Source organism: Dipteris shenzhenensis, chromosome 9 (assembly GCF_047967505.1).
Source record: "Dipteris shenzhenensis isolate YYH24624 ecotype China chromosome 9, Dip_SZ_1.0, whole genome shotgun sequence".
Classification (NCBI taxonomy): Eukaryota; Viridiplantae; Streptophyta; class Polypodiopsida; order Gleicheniales; family Dipteridaceae; genus Dipteris; species Dipteris shenzhenensis.
This window is the reverse complement of record NC_141604.1, coordinates 38374715-38393695: the sequence shown is the minus strand read 5'-3', so window position 1 is coordinate 38393695 and position 18981 is coordinate 38374715. Positions and strand designations below refer to the sequence as shown.

The window sequence follows — 18981 nt, the reverse complement described above, 5'->3', positions numbered from 1 at the left end:
GGTGGCGGGGGTCCCTCCTCATGGCTGGCATGGCGGTCGATATATAGAAGGCAAGGTATGAGTGGTGAGCTCTGAGTGGGGAGGAGGCACAATAAAATCGCGTATTCGTGGAGCAAAGGCTAGTGGACCCAACATGTAGTCCACTGTACTTGTCTCCCCGCCATGTGGGAAACAAGTGAGTCCACCAGATGATGGCCATCTACGGAGCTCGCTATATATGATCAAGTCATGGATAGCCTCCAACTCGAGTAGATGCCTCCCATATGCTATCACTGGCGCATTTTGCATCTGTCGACTGCCTCATGATCCCCAGCTCTGTTGCATCCATATCCGGTACTATGAGGGAATCTTCATCAAAGTCTAGCAATCCAACCTGTCTGTTCCCAGTACGTGCATTGAAGTCACCGAGGAGGAGAGTGTCCCTCTGTCTAGAAAGCTTTGTGATGTCATCATGAATAGTCTCATATGGGCTGTGCTCGTCAGTGGTGACTTCTCGTGCATAAGATGATGTGTCTGGGGGAACATAACACATTGCAATGAAAATTGGGCGTGTATTTGGTAGCTGAACTGGCACCCACATATGTCATGCATGCTTCTCTCTCCGGATCAGAGAGAGAGAGAAGAGAGAAAGAAAGAACGATGTATTAACGTCCTCGAGAGGCCGCGCAGGCCTATGGGACAAGGTACAAAGTACACCAAAAAGGAAAATCTCATACAAGCCTCAAGGGGCTGGAGTGAAGGGCATGCTAGGGCCCTTGCTGAGTGCTAAACTAATCTCCGGAGCTAAATAGCTCGAACAAAAACAGATGCAAATATATATGAATCCGGGTTAGAGACTAGCTGAAGTAGGCTGAGAGAGAGAGAGAGAGAGAAAGAAAGAAAGAAAGAAAGAAAGTGTATTATTGTCCACCAAACGCCAAAATGGGCCCATGGGACATCAAGAACTCTGCATACAAGATAGGACAAAATCAACGTGCCACAAAGAAGAGGCATCGTCGAATATCATCTAAGTGCTACGCAATACAATGCAAGTGAAAGTACATAATGTCAAATCTGAGCCTAAATACAAAGTAAACTAGATGCAAGGAAACCGCCCCTGGGTGCAAAATGGGGGGATGAGTACAATATGCCAATGCAAAGATACAAGTCCAGGTGTCACGGAGTCTGAGAACCAAAATAATACTGGAAATCCTGTCCATCAACTCTGCCTCCTGCTATGAGAGTACAAATCTGAGCAAAGGTGAGGTGAGCGGCTGGTGGGGCGAGATCTCCATGAGTAAGTCTCCTCCGAAAAGCTGCCATCATCCTGGATCGTCTAGAGATGAAGCGGCGAGTACTTCCCCTATGTAACAAGATCCTGTGGCGTCTACAAACCATCTCATATGTACATCCACAGGGTGGAGGCATGTGTCCTGTGTGAGCTCTGACCTCCTCATGCTCCTCCTGGTCTCTGTCCTCTGGTATAGCGTGTGCCTGAGCTCTATCAGGCTGGGCTCTATCACGCTCCGGTCTGTGCTGATGGTCTCTGAGGTAGTCTCGTCGAAGCATAGTGGCCTCCCTGACATAAAGAGCTAGGCAATGCTGATCCTCGTAGTCCATCACTCGTGAGAGAGGTCCAAAGCCATCCGTGAAGAGACAGTGGAATCTACCTCTGAGCTCATAATATAGCGGGCATCTGCAAATGAAGTGCTCCTCTAACTCCACCTCTCCCATGGTGCAACAAGGGCAGATCCTGGTCTCTCGGCCTGGTCGCCGTCCATCCTCCATGCGTCGCATCCTACCAGCCTCTATCTCGAGCTGATGCGAAGAGACTCTAAGGTGGCCAAGGGCAATCCTCAATGAGTGGGACATGTGGATACCTGTATAGCCTGGTGGAATGACAAATCCATCCTCTGAGATCCGAAGGAAGTGGTCACGATATGTGGCCATCTTCGTCGGAAGCTGCGTGGGATAAATCCAAGTGCGATACGTATGAAGCTGCAGCAAGTCTGCTCTCGTGACCTGGCTAAGCTCGTGGCGAGTCAACTCGAGATGAGGGGCATCCATGCTGTATCGGAAGGGAGGCAGTCTATCCATGTCTAGTCCAAGAGATGTGAGCCACCTAGTGAGTCTGAAGTACCAGCAGTATCGGGCCCCAGATCGTGCCAACTCCATAGAAGATGCAAGTGCTAACCATGGCAACCGAGCTCTGCCTGCTGCTGAGTCTCCAAACTCCCTAACCCTGTGCAAATACATGACCGACTGAAACGCTGCATCCAATGCAAGGGGAGTAGCTCCAAACTCTGCTAGCATGATCTCGTGCGGAACTGTAGCCTTGGCCCTAATGAGCCGAGAGAACATGATGATCTGTAACCTCTCTACTCGTCTCCAATTTGTAGCGCCGAGGTCTCCTGCCCAGAAAGGAGCTGCATACATCGCAGCTGGTCTCACCAATGTATCAAAAAGCAAGGATTTCGTATCGGGATGCTGAAAGTGGGACTGAAAACACTGACGCTCAAGATGAGCCAATGAAGCATACCCTTTACTAATCCTATCTCGTGCTGCATATGTCATGGTGAAGACCGGTCCCCTGAAAACTGCCCCCAAATAAGTGTACTCTCTAACAAGCTCAATGGGCTGTCCGTCATAAGTGAAGCAAAACTCATCCGTGCTGTAAATACGATCAGAGGTGTTGAAAACCATAACCTTGGTCTTGCCAAGGTTTACGGTCAACCCCTTGTCCTGGCAAAACCTGTGGAGTGCCTCAATATGTGCCTGGAGGCCCTGAGCAATAGAGGAAATGAGAACCACATCGTCCGCATACAGGAGGATAGGAATGGAGGATCCTGAGAGAGTAGAGCCCACACCGCCTGTCATCTGTACAAACATCTCTAGCTCATCAATATATAATCCAAAGAGAGTAGGAGAGAGCGGGCAACCCTGCTTCACCCCAATCGTGCTGCATATCTCCTCTGAGAGCCCCTCATGTGTCCGAACCCGACCAGTGACCCTCTCATACAAAGCCATGATAGCCCACTGTATCTCTCCACTGAAGCCCATCTGACGAATCCTCTGAAACAATCTGAATCGCGGAACTGTGTCAAATGCCTTCCTGAAGTCCACGAAGCAACAATAAAGCCGTTGCCTTCGTGACTTCGTCTCCTCTACCTGTGCCCTGAGTGTGAGGATGTGGTCAAGTGTCGAATGATCCCTGCGAAATCCAGCCTGCCATCTGGCTCTGAGTCTTGTCGTCTCGGCATGGTCATTTATATGGCTTTCCAAAACTGATGCATAGATCTTGGCCATAACGTGGCCAATCATGATGGTCCTGTAATTCGACGGCTCCATAGGGTCCCCCGACTTGTGGATAGGTACTATGGTATTGCCTAACCAGGACTGCGGTAGGCCTGGACAAACAGACTCATTGAAGAGACGGGAAAGAACAAAATCTAAGGCATCAATCCCATGGATTACATACTCCGCTTGCAATCCATCATGATCCTTAGCTCTCCCGTTCTTCAATCGGTGGACTGCTGCACGGACAGTCTCTGGTGTGAAGAGACTAGATGAAGCTGGCCTAGGGGTATGGGATAAATCGATGGCTGGCTGATCTGGAACATTGTATAGAACTGAAGTATATGCAGACTTGACACGTGGATGTGTGAGGGGGCTCTGAGACTTCAAGCGGAGGAATTTTCTCCAGAATTCCTTGGAGTCACAGCTGAAAAGCAAGCTTCTCAGCTCCTCCTCATTCCGGGCTAGAAATTGGCGTTTCTTGTGCCTAACCAAACGCTTGTAGTCTTTCTTGGTTTCGGCAAGGAGAGGAGACTTCTCCTTGGTCTCAAGGTGAAGTTTCCTGCGGAGTTCCTTACACTCCTCGTCATACCAACCGTTGCAAGGAACAAGACCAACTGGTGGGGGACTAGACGAATGACATGTGACAGGGAACGACATGTGGGCGGCAGAAACGAGTGAAGTATGTACAAGTTCCCACCGGTCCTGCGTGGATGGTAGAGCATCTAATAGATGAGGACGGAGTAGGCGGCTGAGGTTCTGGCTATATACATCATCGAACTGGTGGTCGAAATGAGCCTCATAATAGGGTTGGCAGTCGTGATAACGAGGGGGGGGATGGATCATGGGAGACATGAGTCAAAGTAAAGTGGATGAGTGCATGGTCGGCAGAGGGCATGAAGGGGCTAACAGTAAGGCTATGTATGGAAGGGACTAGAGTCGGGGGACCTATGATGTAGTCGATCATGCTAGTACCACGCCCAGAAGCAGAAGAGAATGTAGGCATGGAAGACTGTGGCCACCTGGACCAGCCGTTATAAATGACCATACCGTGCGAGGTGAGGAGCTCCAGTAACTGACGTACCTGATCTGTGGGCTGTACTGTGCAGTCTAATGAAGTCCGACAGAGGCTATCATCGTGAAATGCTGGGAGTATGACCGGATCCTCCATGAAGTCATAAGTGAGGGCCTGTCTGTTTGAGGTCCTCGCGTTGAAGTCTCCTAAAAGGATGACTTCTCCGCGATGTGAAAAATCCGCAATGTCCGCTGAGAGATCCTCAAATATGGACTGGCCTGGTCCAATGGAAGAATAGATCGACTGCGCCGGGGGGAAGTAGCAAACTGCAATAAAAAGATCTCGCTGAGGGGCTCTGCGGCGGATGCGTACCCACAAGAATCGGGCATGTGAATCCGCTCTCTCCACTGTGATGATCCGATCGAGATGCTCTCTGTACAAAATGGCCACTCCTCCAGATCCTCTCACTCCAAATGTCCGAGTGTGCTGCCTGAAAGCAGATCTCCATGTATACCCTGTCACTCGTGGCAAAGATCTCTCTGGACTCTCGTGTGTCTCTCTGGACGAGAGAGAGAGAAAGAAAGAAAGTGTATTATTGTCCACTAAAGGCCAAAATGGGCCCATGGGACATCAAGAACTCTGCATACAAGATAGCACAAAATCCACGTGCCACAAAGAAGAGGCATCGTCGAATATCATCTAAGTGCTACGCAATACAATGCAAGTGAAAGTACATAATGTCAAATCTGAGCCTAAATACAAAGTAAACTAGATGCAAGGAAACTGCCCCTGGGTGCAAAATGGGGGGATGAGTACAATATGCCAATGCAAAGATACAAGTCCAGGTGTCACGGAGTCTGAGAACCAAAATAATACTGGAAATCCTGTCCATCGACTCTGCCTCCTGCTATGAGAGTACAAATCTGAGCAAAGGTGAGGTGAGCGGCTGGTGGGGCAAGATCTCCATGAGTAAGTCTCCTCCGAAAAGCTGCCATCATCCTGGATCGTCTGGAGATGAAGCGGCGAGTACGTCCCCTATGTAACAAGATCCTGCGGCGTCTACAAACCATCTCATATGTACATCCACAGGGTGGAGGCATGTGTCCTGTGTGAGCTCTGACCTCCTCGTGCTCCTCCTGGTCTCTGTCCTCTGGTATAGCGTGTGCTTGAGCTCTATCAGGCTGGGCTCTATCACGCTTCGGTCTGTGCTGATGGTCTCTGAGGTAGTCTCGTCGAAGCATAGTGGCCTCCCTGACATAAAGAGCTAGGCAATGCTGATCCTCGTAGTCCATCACTCGTGAGAGAGGTCCAAAGCCATCCATGAAGAGACAGTGGAATCTACCTCTGAGCTCATAATATAGCAGGCATCTGCAAATGAAGTGCTCCTCTGACTCCACCTCTCCCATGGTGCAACAAGGGCAGATCCTGGTCTCTTGGCCTGGTCGCCGTCCATCCTCTATGCGTCGCATCCTACCAGCCTCTATCTCGAGCTGATGCAAAGAGACTCTAAGCTAGCCAAGGGCAATCCTCAGTGAGTGGGACATGTGGATACCTGTATAGCCTGGTGGAATGACAAATCCATCCTCTGAGATCCGAAGGAAGTGGTCACGATATGTGGCCATCTTCGTCGGAAGCTGCGTGGGATAAATCCAAGTGCGATACGTATGAAGCTGCAGCAAGTCTGCTCTCGTGACCTGGCTAAGCTCGTGGCGAGTCAACTCGAGATGAGGGGCATCCATGCTATATCGGAAGGGAGGCAGTCTATCCATGTCTAGTCCAAGAGATGTGAGCCACCTAGTGAGTCTGAAGTACCAGCAGTATCGGGCCCCAGATCGTGCCAACTCCATAGAAGATGCAAGTGCTAACCATGGCAACCGAGCTTTGCCTGCTGCTGAGTCTCCAAACTCCCTAACCCTGTGCAAATACATGACCGACTGAAACGCTGCATCCAATGCAAGGGGAGTAGCTCCAAACTCTGCTAGCATGATCTCGTGCGGAACTGTAGCCTTGGCCCTAATGAGCCGAGAGAACATGATGATCTGTAACCTCTCTACTCGTCTCCAATCTGCAGCGCCGAGGTCTCCTGCCCAGAAAGGAGCTGCATACATCGCAGCTGGTCTCACCAATGTATCAAAAAGCAAGGATTTCGTATCGGGATGCTGAAAGTGGGACTGAAAACACTGACGCTCAAGATGAGCCAACGAAGCATACCCTTTACTAATCCTATCTCGTGCTGCATATGTCATGGTGAAAACCGGTCCCCTGAAAACTGCCCCCAAATAAGTGTACTCTCTAACAAGCTCAATGGGCTGTCCGTCATAAGTGAAGCAAAACTCATCCGTGCTGTAAATACGATCAGAGGTGTTGAAAACCATAACCTTGGTCTTGCCAAGGTTTACGGTCAACCCCCTGTCCTGGCAAAACCTGTGGAGTGCCTCAATATGTGCCTGGAGGCCCTGAGCAGTAGAGGAAATGAGAACCACATCGTCCACATACAGGAGGATAGGAATGGAGGATCCTGAGAGAGTAGAGCCCACACCGCCTGTCATCTGTATAAACATCTCTAGCTCATCAATATATAATCCAAAGAGAGTAGGAGAGAGCGGGCAACCCTGCTTCACCCCAATCGTGCTGCATACCTCCTCTGAGAGCCCCTCACGTGTCCGAACCCGACCAGTGACCCTCTCATACAAAGCCATGATAGCCCACTGTATCTCTCCCACTGAAGCCCATCTGGCGAATCCTCTGAAACAATCTGAATCGCGGAACTGTGTCAAATGCCTTCCTGAAGTCCACGAAGCAACAATAAAGCCGTTGCCTTCGCAACGAGAGAGAGAGAGAGAGAGAGAGAGAGAGAGAGAGAGAGAGAGAGAGTTATTAAGATTCATGGGACCCAAAAAAGCCTATGGGATCCAAAAACTAGAATCAACACAAGACTACACCCCCGATGGGGGAGTTAGAGGCGTCCATCACATGTCCAAGAGATGATTGATGAATCAAGGAATGACAGGAAAAACTCCCATGTGTAGGGAGCAGCTCTTGTCATGTCATGCCGTGTATCATGTATCGTGTGGGTTGAGCTCCGCATGGGCCTGACTTGGTCCCACCAAGAGTGCAGTGTACTAGCACATGGTGGTTCTATTTAATGCATTATTACTGGCCATCTCATCCCTTACACTATATAGCTCTTCTTGAGCATTCACTGCATGCAATCTTTTGCTTGAAGGAGGGTTAGCTCCACTTTGACAGTTTGTCAACTCTTCTCCCTTTTAGTTTCCATGAATTGAACTCTTCAACGAGTTCACCTCTCTTATGCTTCTGTTTTATTGTGCAGTTAATGTCCTTTTCATCATTTTTTGCTCTTTCCTGCGTGATGAAATCTTCCATCGCCATTCTCTGCCTCTTGTCTTCCAATGCACTTGCAGTAAGGTATATTTAGGGCCTTTGTTCAGCCCCTTACTGATCCGTGGCTATGGAGCCTTTACCCTGCATTTCCAAAGTATTTTGGATACAGACTTGTCGATGAAATAGCTGTTAGAAATCCAACAGAGGGTACGCACAGCGGAAGACTTATAGCAATGCCTAGGAGCTCACACAGTGTGCGTGTGGGGTGTGGAATCACAAACTTTTTAACTTATGTGCATAAAATAGATGTGCAGACTCATCAATAGACAATGAACCAGCCAGATAGAGAAACCACCAAAATAATATATTTCCGTCCAAAACTATGGACACAATAGATCCAGAGTCCCACCAATGGTGTGGTCCTCTGATCTTACCACAAGGTCCTTCTCCTATCTACTGGCTATCTCTAGACTCGAGTCCGCGTGCTCCACCTCGAGCTTCTGTAGACTATTCGTCTAGATCCCTTCCACCTTGCTGTCTTTGCACCAGCCTAGGTGGGCAGCACTCTGAGCTAGGTCTGCAGCTCTACAGCCCACTTGAATCCTCCTAGATAGAGGCCCATAGGTGCCTGTTCTGCTGCTCCTTCTGCTCCCTGAACTGCTGCTGCAAGTGATGATAAATGAGGTCAAGAGCCTCTGCTTTTATAGGCCCCAAGGGGCTGGCAAAAACACCAACCAGCCTGCAGCAAACTGGCCGACCAGTCTGTGGCTGGTCCAGCCCTATAAGGGCTCACAACCCGGAACCTTTTGGGCCCACACTTCTAGGGCCTTTAGCCCTCCAATCAAGGCAGGAGCTTAGCCCTATATAAGGCATGCCACTGCCCACTGGCAGCCCCATTTGCTGCTCCACCTGGCCTCCATGTGGCCGACCTTATCTGCTGGTCTGCCCCGCCTATGCTGCCACCTGTGCGCCTCTTTTGCAGGCCCATGCATTCCTGTTTTGACAGCTGCCCACATGGTAGACTGTGTGCTGCCCATGTGGCAGCCCCAATATCCCCTGGTCTACCTCCCCCATGCTCTCCTCATATGGGGGCTTACAGATGGGGAGGTGACCATTCCAACAATAGCCTCTGAATGGCAAAGATCAAAAGCTTGTTGGGCTGGAAGAGCTTTGACAGGGCATGAGAACCCCCTTTTTACAGATGCGGTCAGGTGTGGGGGGTGTATGGATCACCCCACGGGCTAGGAGAGACCTTGCTTTGATCTGGAGTTGGCTGGAGGAGGCCTCGAGCATATGTGACTAGGGTGTGGTTCTTGGAGCATCCCAGTTAGGTTGAAGGCCTCCTTGAGCAGGTGTGATCAAAGCGGGGCCTGTTGGGTCCTTGCTTGGGGATGGAGAGCCCGTGGAGTGAGGAGACCAATGGGGCTGGGAGACCTGAATGGAGGCAGGGCTTTGGAGTGTGTGAACAGGGTTTCAGGAGAAGCCCCGTGGGTGAGAGACGGCTTGGGGGATGGGGATGGGCTGAGATATGGTATGATATGATTCTATTAAAGTCAGCGTGAGACAGGATCTATGGGACTGGCAATCACTATCAACTAATGGTGATCCCTTGCTTCCCTTCGTTTGATGTGTACATAGGCTCTACACCACAGGAGTACATGCTGCTCAATTTCTACCTCCCATGTGGATCAGATTTTGCAGATCCTTTCTTCTCTAGGGATTCTAGGTCTTGCCCACCTGCCCCTCTCCGCCTCTAGATCATGTGAACTGACTCTGATTTTGCAGATCAGGTGACTTTTAAATATTGATATGTCTTCCCCGAGGTATTTATGCATTCTGTAGTCGTCCATTGGGTTAATTTCCTGCTTGTAGTGTTGCATTTTTGTCCCCGAGTTTTGCCATAGTTTCTGTAGCATTTTCCACGTCACTATCTCCCTAATTTCACATGCATCTTCTAGTATATTGGGAGAGAGAGAGAGAGAGAGAGAGAGAGATTAATGTTTGCAAAAGACCAAAAATGCCCGTGACACCCAAAAAAGCATATGAGGGCTGTTTGTGAGAAACAATTCTCGGAAGTAAGCATTCTCTAACATCTTGAATAGCTTGTTTGCAGACTGTTTCAGTGTGGACACTTAGAAGATTAATGAAGCTCATAAGGCAAACAAATATAACAACATATTCTTCAATTTTATCACAAGAGCAAGAGGATGGGGAGATAAGTAGTGAAGTTCAAGCAAGAGTTGCAGCTAAACAAGTAAGGTCTTTGTGATTTCCCTTAATGTTTTTGTGGAAAAAGTGATTTGATTTCAACTCTGTGTGTGGTTAGCATTGGTATATGGGTGTGGATGTTTGTTTGTATATGTGTCTGTGTGTAAATGTGCAGCATGCATGTGTGGGTACCCACACCGATCACACCCAAACACACACATGTATGTGCGTGATTGCGGCAGTCTTTATATGATGCTTTACATGAGGACGATTTGGATGTTTCTTGTATTCAGCTTTTCTTTTACTGCTTCTGATGGATAGGGCATTGGCTCTTTTCTCGAGCATTGCCCTGATGTAAATGAATGTTACATAATATAATTTTCTTGGTTTCACAAAAAAAAGTGTGTGGGTATGTGTGTGCGCGTGTGTGTGTGGGTAGATGTTGCTCCTGCACTTTGCCATAGATGTTCTGCTTCTTCGGAGACTGTGCCTCACTTGTTTTGGCATTGTCCGTGCTCTCGTGAGTTTTTTGATCTGCTTCGACAGCACCTGCGAGCGAGATTCCCATCTGTTCCGTTTGGGAAGTTCTTCTGGCTATTTGGGTTTCATCCATCCAGACCGGAGTTTCATCTTTTCTTCGTTTGGGTTCGCTACTAGGCACTATGGACTTTATGGACATATAGGAATTGTAAAGTCTTTGGTGATCCTACTTTCTCTCTGTTTGGCTTTTTTAGGCGTTCTCTGCAGCAATCTTTCTTTGATTGCTTGCAGACCCACTGCATAGATCATGAGGTCTTTTTGGCAAGCACCTTTTTTTGAGGTTGCTACTCATATAATATAATCAATCAAAGATTTCACCAATTTAAAAAAAAAAAGTGTGTCGGGAGAGAGAGAGAGAGAGAGAGAAGAAGAAGAAGAAGAAGAGAGAGAGAGAAGAAAGAAAGAAAGAAAGTGTATTATTGTCCACTAGAGGCCAAAATGGGCCCATGGGACATCAAGAACTCTGCATACAAGATAGCACAAAATCAACGTGCCCCAAAGAAGAGGCATCGTCGAATATCATCTAAGTGCTACGCAATATAATGCAAGTGAAAGTACATAATGTCAAATCTGAGCCTAAATACAGAGTAAACTAGATGCAAGGAAACCGCCCCCGGGTGCAAAATGGGGGGGATGAGCACAATATGCCAATGCAAAGATACAAGTCCAGGTGTCACGGAGTCTGAGAACCAAAATAATACTGGAAATCCTGTCCATCGACTCTGCCTCCTGCTATGAGAGTACAAATCTGGGCAAAGGTGAGGTGAGCGGCTGGTGGGGCGAGATCTCCCTGAGTGAGTCTCCTCCGAAATGCTGCCATCATCCTGGATCGTCTGGAGATGAAGCGGCGAGTACGTCCCCTATGTAACAAGATCCTGCGGCGTCTACAAACCATCTCATATGTACATCCACATGGTGGAGGCATGTGTCCTGTGTGGGCTCTGCCGTCCTCGTGCTCCTCCTGGTCTCTGTCCTCTGGTATGGCGTGTGCCTGAGCTCTATGAGGCTGGGCTCTATCACGCTCCGGTCTGTGCTCTCTGAGGTAGTCTCGCCGAAGCATAGTGGCCTCCCTGACATAAAGGGCTAGGCAATGCTGATCCTCGTAGTCCATCACTCGTGAGAGAGGTCCAAAGCCATCCGTGAAGAGACAGTGGAATCTACCTCTGATCTCATAATATAGCGGGCATCTGCAAATGAAGTGCTCCTCTGACTCCACCTCTCCCATGGTGCAACAAGGGCAGATCCTGGTCTCTCGGCCTGGTCGCCGTCCATCCTCCATGCGTCGCATCCTACCAGCCTCTATCTCGAGCTGATGCGAAGAGACTCTAAGCTGGCCGAGGGCAATCCTCAGTGAGTGGGACATGTGGGTACCTGTATAGCCTGGTGGGATGACAAATCCATCCTCTGAGATCCGAAGGAAGTGGTCACGATATGTGGCCATCTTCACCGGAAGCTGCGTGGGATAAATCCAAGTGCGATACGTATGAAGCTGCAGCAAGTCTGCTCTCGTGACCTGGCTAAGCTCGTGGCGAGTCAACTCGAGATGAGGGGCATCTATGCTGTATCGGAACGGAGGCAGTCTATCCATGTCTAGTCCAAGGGATGTGAGCCATCTAGTGAGTCTGAAGTACCAGCAGTATCGGGTCCCTGATCGTGCCAACTCCATAGAAGATGCAAGTGCTAACCATGGCAACCGAGCTCTGCCTGCTGCTGAGTCTCCAAACTCCCTGACCCTGTGCAGATACATGACCGACTGAAACGCTGCATCCAATGCAAGGGGAGTAGCTCCAAACTCTGCTAGCATGATCTCGTGCGGAACTGTAGCCTTGGCCCTAATGAGCCGAGAGAACATGATGATCTGTAACCTCTCTACTCGTCTCCAATCTGCAGCGCCGAGGTCTCCTGCCCAGAAAGGAGCTGCATACATCGCAGCTGGTCTCACCAATGTATCAAAAAGCAAGGATTTCGTATCGGGATGCTGAAAGTGGGACTGAAAACACTGACGCTCAAGATGAGCCAACGAAGCATACCCTTTACTAATCCTATCTCGTGTTGCATATGTCATGGTGAAGACCGGTCCCCTGAAAACTGCCCCCAAATAAGTGTACTCTCTAACAAGCTCAATGGGCTGTCCGTCATAAGTGAAGTAAAACTCATCCGTGCTGTAAATACGATCAGAGAGAGAGAGAGAGAGAGAGATGGGGGGGGGTTTTTGTGTGTGAGCGCATACACACAACAATACAAATACAAATGCAAATACACGTGTGTGAGCGTGCACACATGTATGCACAGTAGTGTTGGTAAAATTATTTGATGTTGAAAAATCTATCATCCTAAGCTTTAAAGCATTTGTGTGTTTAATCTTCGATCATCCTTTATGGGGCAGAATGGTTAGGTTGTGTGTTGCACAAAAAATGGTGTTCACACATGCGTGTGTGTTGCAAAAATGTGTGGGTAACATGTGTGGTTTTCCCGGGATCCTTTATGGGGAAGAATAGTTAGGCCTTGTATTGAACAAAAATTGTGTGCACAAATATACACGTAGGCATGTTTGTGTCGCAAAATGTGTGGGAAACATGTGTTGTATTCATAGAGATTCCTATCTGAGATTTGGTCATTAGGCTGTCCTATGATGCTCATATGTAGTATGGCCAGCTAGTGTTAGTAGCATATATAGTTGGTCTTGTTCTCTAGGACTTAAAGTCGGAGAGCTTACATGCTAATAGGAATGGAAAACATCTAGAATTTTGAAGGAATGCAGCACCATATCTTATCTTATGTTACAAGGCTAGGCAAATGAAGGAGAGAGATCATGATTTAGAAGTCCATTTCCTATCCCCTCCAAAGTTTATCTAGATGGTTCTCGCCCCACCAATGGGTTTGCCTTAGACAGGGGAGGGTAATGAGAATTCCAGTTGAGGGCAGTCTAGCCTTGGCCATGTATGGCAAATTTATTCTTGGCTATATGTGTTATTGTAATTGGATAGTAATGAAAATTTGGCTTTTGTCATATGCATGCTTTTTAAAACCATGGATCACCAATTATTGTTATCCCTTGTTTGAATTCAAAGGAATTCTACTCTAATTCATTGAATTCTTTCCAATTCATTGAATTCATGGATTTTCACAGGACCTCCGACCTTGTCCTGGTCTTTTATATTTTTCTGATTATGCTTCATAGAAGTCACTCCCCCCAAAAAAAATCATGGAACTTTGCTCCAAATTTTGAGATATCTTTCTACAGTGCTCTATTGTTCCTAAAAACCTTACTTTCAATGAGACTACTCTAGAACCAAGTTTTAAGGAGGAAATGAACAATTGTTGACTAATTAAGGAAAATAAATATGTGTATATATAAAGCTTAATGAGGCAGTCTACACTGATATTTCCCACACTGGGACCCTTAACACCATTGCCCCTATTCAAAAGGCAAGGGATCGCATGAGCTCGAAAAACTAGAGGACCATCATGATTGGGCATGCCATGCCAAGATCTGTGCATGCTTAGTACACAAGTTAGCCAGTTTGTAGAGCATGAGGGACTTAGAACTGTTGGATAGGTAGGCTTTCACAGTGATCATGCGATTCTAGATCACATCCTCACACTCCGAGGTGTCATTGAGGAGGCCAGAGCATGGAGACAGAGGCTTTATTGCTGCTTTGTGGATTTCTGCAAGGCTTTTGACACGCTCCTAAGTGCCCATCTCCTTAGACGCATGTAGGATTTGGGATACCTTAGGAAGATTATCTAGGCAATGATGGCATATTATAAGAGGGTTTCAGGCAGGGTTCGGATGGCTATAGGTGTTGGAAAGTGGGAGTAAAGGAGAACATCATGGAAGAGAGTGTGGGAACCAAATGGCAAAATGTTTCATTGAATTGAGAGGAAGTCCTCTCTTTTATAGAATGGGAGAGAGGGTGGCCTAAATCAATGGCACCTCTCCTACATCACAGGAGGTAACTCCTAAATCATAGGAACTCCACAATCATAGGCTCCACCCCATGTGGGGGCCTTTGCATTATATCATCACCTGTGTCATGGCCTATGGCACTAAGTGTGCCTCTTCTACACACACACATACAACCATATGACTGCTAGTGGATACATACGTGCACCTAGCAAGCCCTTGATAACACACATCCCAACATATTCCCCCTCAAGGGTTTGCCTCATGCTATGTCAAGGATACATCTAGTCACATAGTTTCTCGTGCCATCTCATGGTGGTCAAAGATAAATCTATGACTAGGATCTCATGCTAGCAAAGTTGCCCAAGGGTCAAGGTTTACAAAAATGGGATAGACCAAACACATATCACATGGCCTACATCATATGGTGATTAGAGGTGATTTACAAAAGACAAAACACATAACATTCTTTTTGGAGTACTATTCCAAGCAGAGAACCTTAAAAATTGACCAAGTGATGATAAATAAAGTTCAAAAGACAAAGTGCTCAAAAGGCATAGGCTTTGTCTTCTACCACAAAGTTTGATTCTTCATTTGTTGATGGAGTTCTCTCTTCAACCAGATTTGCCATGTTTTCCTTCTTCTCATTACAAAACTTCTCTGAATGATTGCTATTGCCATAATAAGTGCAAGGATGGATCTTGTAGCAATCTTTTTCAAGATGATTGGTCTTTCCACAATGCTTGCATGCCTTGTACTTGCTCTTTGATGAAAACTTTACTACAAGTGCTTGTGTGTGCACTTCACCCATTCTTGAAGTATTCTTTCTCTCTTCCTCTTGTAGAGCACTGATGATGCCCTCCAGTGTGGTTGGGGAAGATTCTTCAAGGTAGATATAACATAATCATAGTCTTGAGGCATACTCTTCAAGAGCACAGCCATAGCATCATCTTCAGTAACTGGAGAGTTGATTGAGGCTAATTGTGTCATAAGACTCCTCAAAGTATTAACATGAGCTGCAACATTGTCTCCATCCATCTTAAGTTCAAAGAACTTAATTTTCAAATTCAACTTAGAAGTATGAGAGCTAGCACCAAATAACACATCTAACTTATGCCAGTCCTCAAAAGGGGATTCCAAATCTGAAATATGATGCACATAATCATCTTCCAAACCTAATGCAATAATTGCATAAGCTTTCTCTAGCCTTTTAGCATCTGCAGGTGTAGTTGAAGAAGAGTCACTTGCCTTCCCTTTACCTTTGGTTGTGGTGGATTCACCTGTTAGATATCAATGCTTCACTCTCGTGTAACTGCGCGTGTAACTGCGCGGGAACCAGCTAACTCTACTTCTAAGCCCCCCATATGAGGAGAAAGCATTTGAGTAGCTTGGTTATTCGGTAGGTCCTGGTTTAGACACCAGATGGGGGCCATGTGTGGCCTGATGGCTGAACGGCTTCAGATAGAGTTGGCACACAGCCAACTAGGCTACATGCAAGTGCGGGAAGGCATCCCTTGACTGACCGCACTGAGGGTAGACGGAGCATTTCCCGGGGCAGCCCACTCTCGGGTTGCGGGGCCCGTTTGGAGCCTCAGATGATCCCGGATGGCTCTGGGTCGAACGAAGACCGTAGTTAATTTGCTCTGTTTTGAGCACCGGTTCTATCATATGGTCAGTGGCCTATTTCAGGACCGACCCCCAGTCGACCATTTTGGGCGGACTGGGTCGGTCACCCAATTGAGCCTAACCGACTACGACTGGTGGCTATACAAGAGCAAGCCCGTGAAGCCCATTTCATCACTGGCTACAACAACCCTGATTCCTTAGCATCCAGCCTCCGTCTTCTACTGTTTTCAGCACGCCATCGAAGCTTCTTTCACAGGAGCGCACGATTGGGAGGCAGCGCCATCTATTGTATCAGTTCTACAGTAATCAAAATTTTGATTCTCCATACTATCTTGTTTTCTCTCTTGCGTATGAGATCGTGTTATCTGATGAGCACAGACGTTGTATTATTTTCTTACATGGTATCAGAGCCTGGACTCTAGCAAGAAGATTTGGTAGTGTGTTTTTGTTTGTGAGCAAATTGTGAGAGATGGCCCAGCCCGCAAGACTGCGAATCCCACCGTTCGACGGCGGAAAGTTGGACGGCTCTAACTATCCACTCTGGAAGTTCAAGATGAAGACCATCCTAAGCGCATACGAGCTTTGGGACACTGCTACTGGGATGGACGTGAGGCCGGTTGCGAGACCGGATCCAGCCAATGCAGGACAACAGATAGTACCAACTGCGGATGAGATTCTCGCGTGGATAAGAAGAAATGCAGATGCACTGTGTTCTATTGTCTGCAGTGTTAGTGTTTCCGTCATGGCGTTAATTCAACATGTCACCACAACGGAGGAGGCATGGACGGTCTTGAAAAATCAGTACGAGACCATGAATCAGACGCGGATTTAGAATCTGGAGACTCAACTCGCGAACGAGAAGTTGTCTGAGTGTGAAGCGACAGAGAAGTTCATCACCAGGGTGGAGAATCTGTGCGATCAGATGACTGCGATTGGCATCACCATCACCAGCGAGAATCTAGCACGAAGGTGCATACGGATTCTCTTACCAAAGTACAACGGTCTTGTTACGGCACTGAATACGCAGAACAAAAATCCCTCCCTCAACTTTGAGGATTTCAGCGCGATGCTTCTGGAGGAGGAGATGCGTCAAAAGACGAGGACTGGAGAAGATTGGGCTTTCTGGACCGGATCAAAGAAAGGTAAGGGTAAGGACTCTTGTAACCCATCTTCTTCTGATGATAAAAAGAGAAAGAAGAAGATAAAGTGCTTCTATTGCAACAAGGCAGGGCACAAGCAGAATGAGTGCCGAAAGAAGATTGCAGATGAGAAGAACGGAGTAAAGAAAGAGTCTAGCAACAGCGCGCAGGCAGTACCAGTAGAGCTGTTCATCGCAATTGAGGAGATTTACACGGAGGCAGTTCATGTACCTGCGGATGAACCGTGGATCATTGACAGTGGTGCATCGCGCCACATGACTAGTCGGAAGGATTGGTATGCCTCTCTACAGCCGGTAGGGAATGACATCCTGGTAGCAGTCGGCAATGATGCAAAATGTCTAGCAAAAGAAAAAGATACGATTGCTCTCAAGTCGGATGGAGTTGTAAAACAGTTGTCCGATGTTCTTTATGTGCCAAATATGACTCGGATTGGGTAGGAGACGTGGACAGCATGAGATCAGTGACAAGGTACTGTTTCTCACTTGGATCTGGAGTTGTGTCATGGGTCAGCAAGAAGCAACCCACAGTTGCTCTTTCTTCTACCGAGGCCGAGTACAAATCTGCATGCTTTGCTTCTTGCGAGGTGACACATTCTATGATCTAACTCTCTTGGATCATGGGCGATGGCATCTCAATTATTCCACCTAGCCATACTCTCCTGGATCGCATGTTTTTCAATAGATACGTCTTTCATGTTTTCCTCATGCATATCCACGAGACCCTCAACTCCCTAGATGGTTCCCCCTTGCCACATGTAATCATTTTAGCCTTTCACTTGGTGCACCATTTACCCCTCTCTTGGGGCACATTTAAAACCACTTGCCCCCTGGCATTATTGCACATTTAGGTGCACCTAGGCCTTAGCACTCAAAACCACCTAATCATGCCATTTCACCCTCACCTAGGAGCTTGGCAGTTACTTCTCTTGACCATTTCATTTACGCACATAAAATATTACAGAAGTCGGTCATCTAAGAGAAAATGCCCACCGATCTTTCCGAGGTCATGCTATCTCGGTTAGAGCATAACATTCCTTCCCTCTTCAAGCATCAGCGTCCTCGATGATGACATCTGGGAACACTCTCCGTAACTGGTATACGGATCCCCAGGTAGCTTCCGATAGAGGCTGACCATGCCATGCAACCAACACCGTGGGTATCTTCCGATTTCGTATTTGCATTGTTCTTGGTCCAGGATTCTTGTTGGTTTGCGTCTTGCATTATCCTCTATCTCCTGAAACAAAACCACACCTTCGATTAGTGAGTCACCAATATGCAAAAATTTCTTTAAACGAGAAACATGAAACACTGGATGCACCTTACACCCTGGTGGCAATTCTAATTTATAGGCTACCTTGCCTATTCTTTTCAGAATTAACCACGGCCCACAGTATCGAGGTGATAACTTAGCACACTCTCCTAAAGTCAACGACTTCGAGTGCAAAGGAACTCTGAGAAAAACTTTTTCTCCTTCCTTAAATACTCTTATAGACCGGTTCTCATCCGCATACACCTTGGCTCTATCCATAGCTTGGCGGATATTAGCTCTTGCAAGTGCTAGCATCTCCTACATCTGAACCACAAAGTTCACGGCACTAGGCACTTTCTGAGGTACTCCAACTATAGTTGGATTTGCTGGTCTATAACCATAGTTCAGCTCAAATGGATTGAACCCGGTAGAGGAATGTTTTCTATCATTGTAGGCAAACTCCAACAATGGCAACCACTTGTCCCATGTATGTTGCCTCAATGACAAGCATATCCTCTAAAGTCTGGTTGACTCTCTCCGTCTGACCATCCGTCTCAGGATGATCCCCACTACTCATTCCCAACTCAGTCCTTAGTGTCTCAAATACCGCTGTCCAAAAATGACCGGTAAATCTGACATCTCTGTCTGACACTATGGAT

The 18981-nt window shown here is 47.4% G+C and overlaps 1 protein-coding gene across 1 annotated transcript in view; it reads left to right on the top strand.

Annotated features, from left to right (window-relative positions):
- Positions 1–18981, top strand: part of LOC147898605 (mechanosensitive ion channel protein 10-like) — a 153966-nt gene that overhangs the window by 16134 nt on the left and 118851 nt on the right. Inside the window, exon 4 of the mRNA XM_087379203.1 lies at positions 9747–9887. Coding sequence (XP_087235329.1) covers positions 9747–9887 — 141 coding nt within the window. The remainder of the gene's footprint in view (positions 1–9746; positions 9888–18981) is intronic.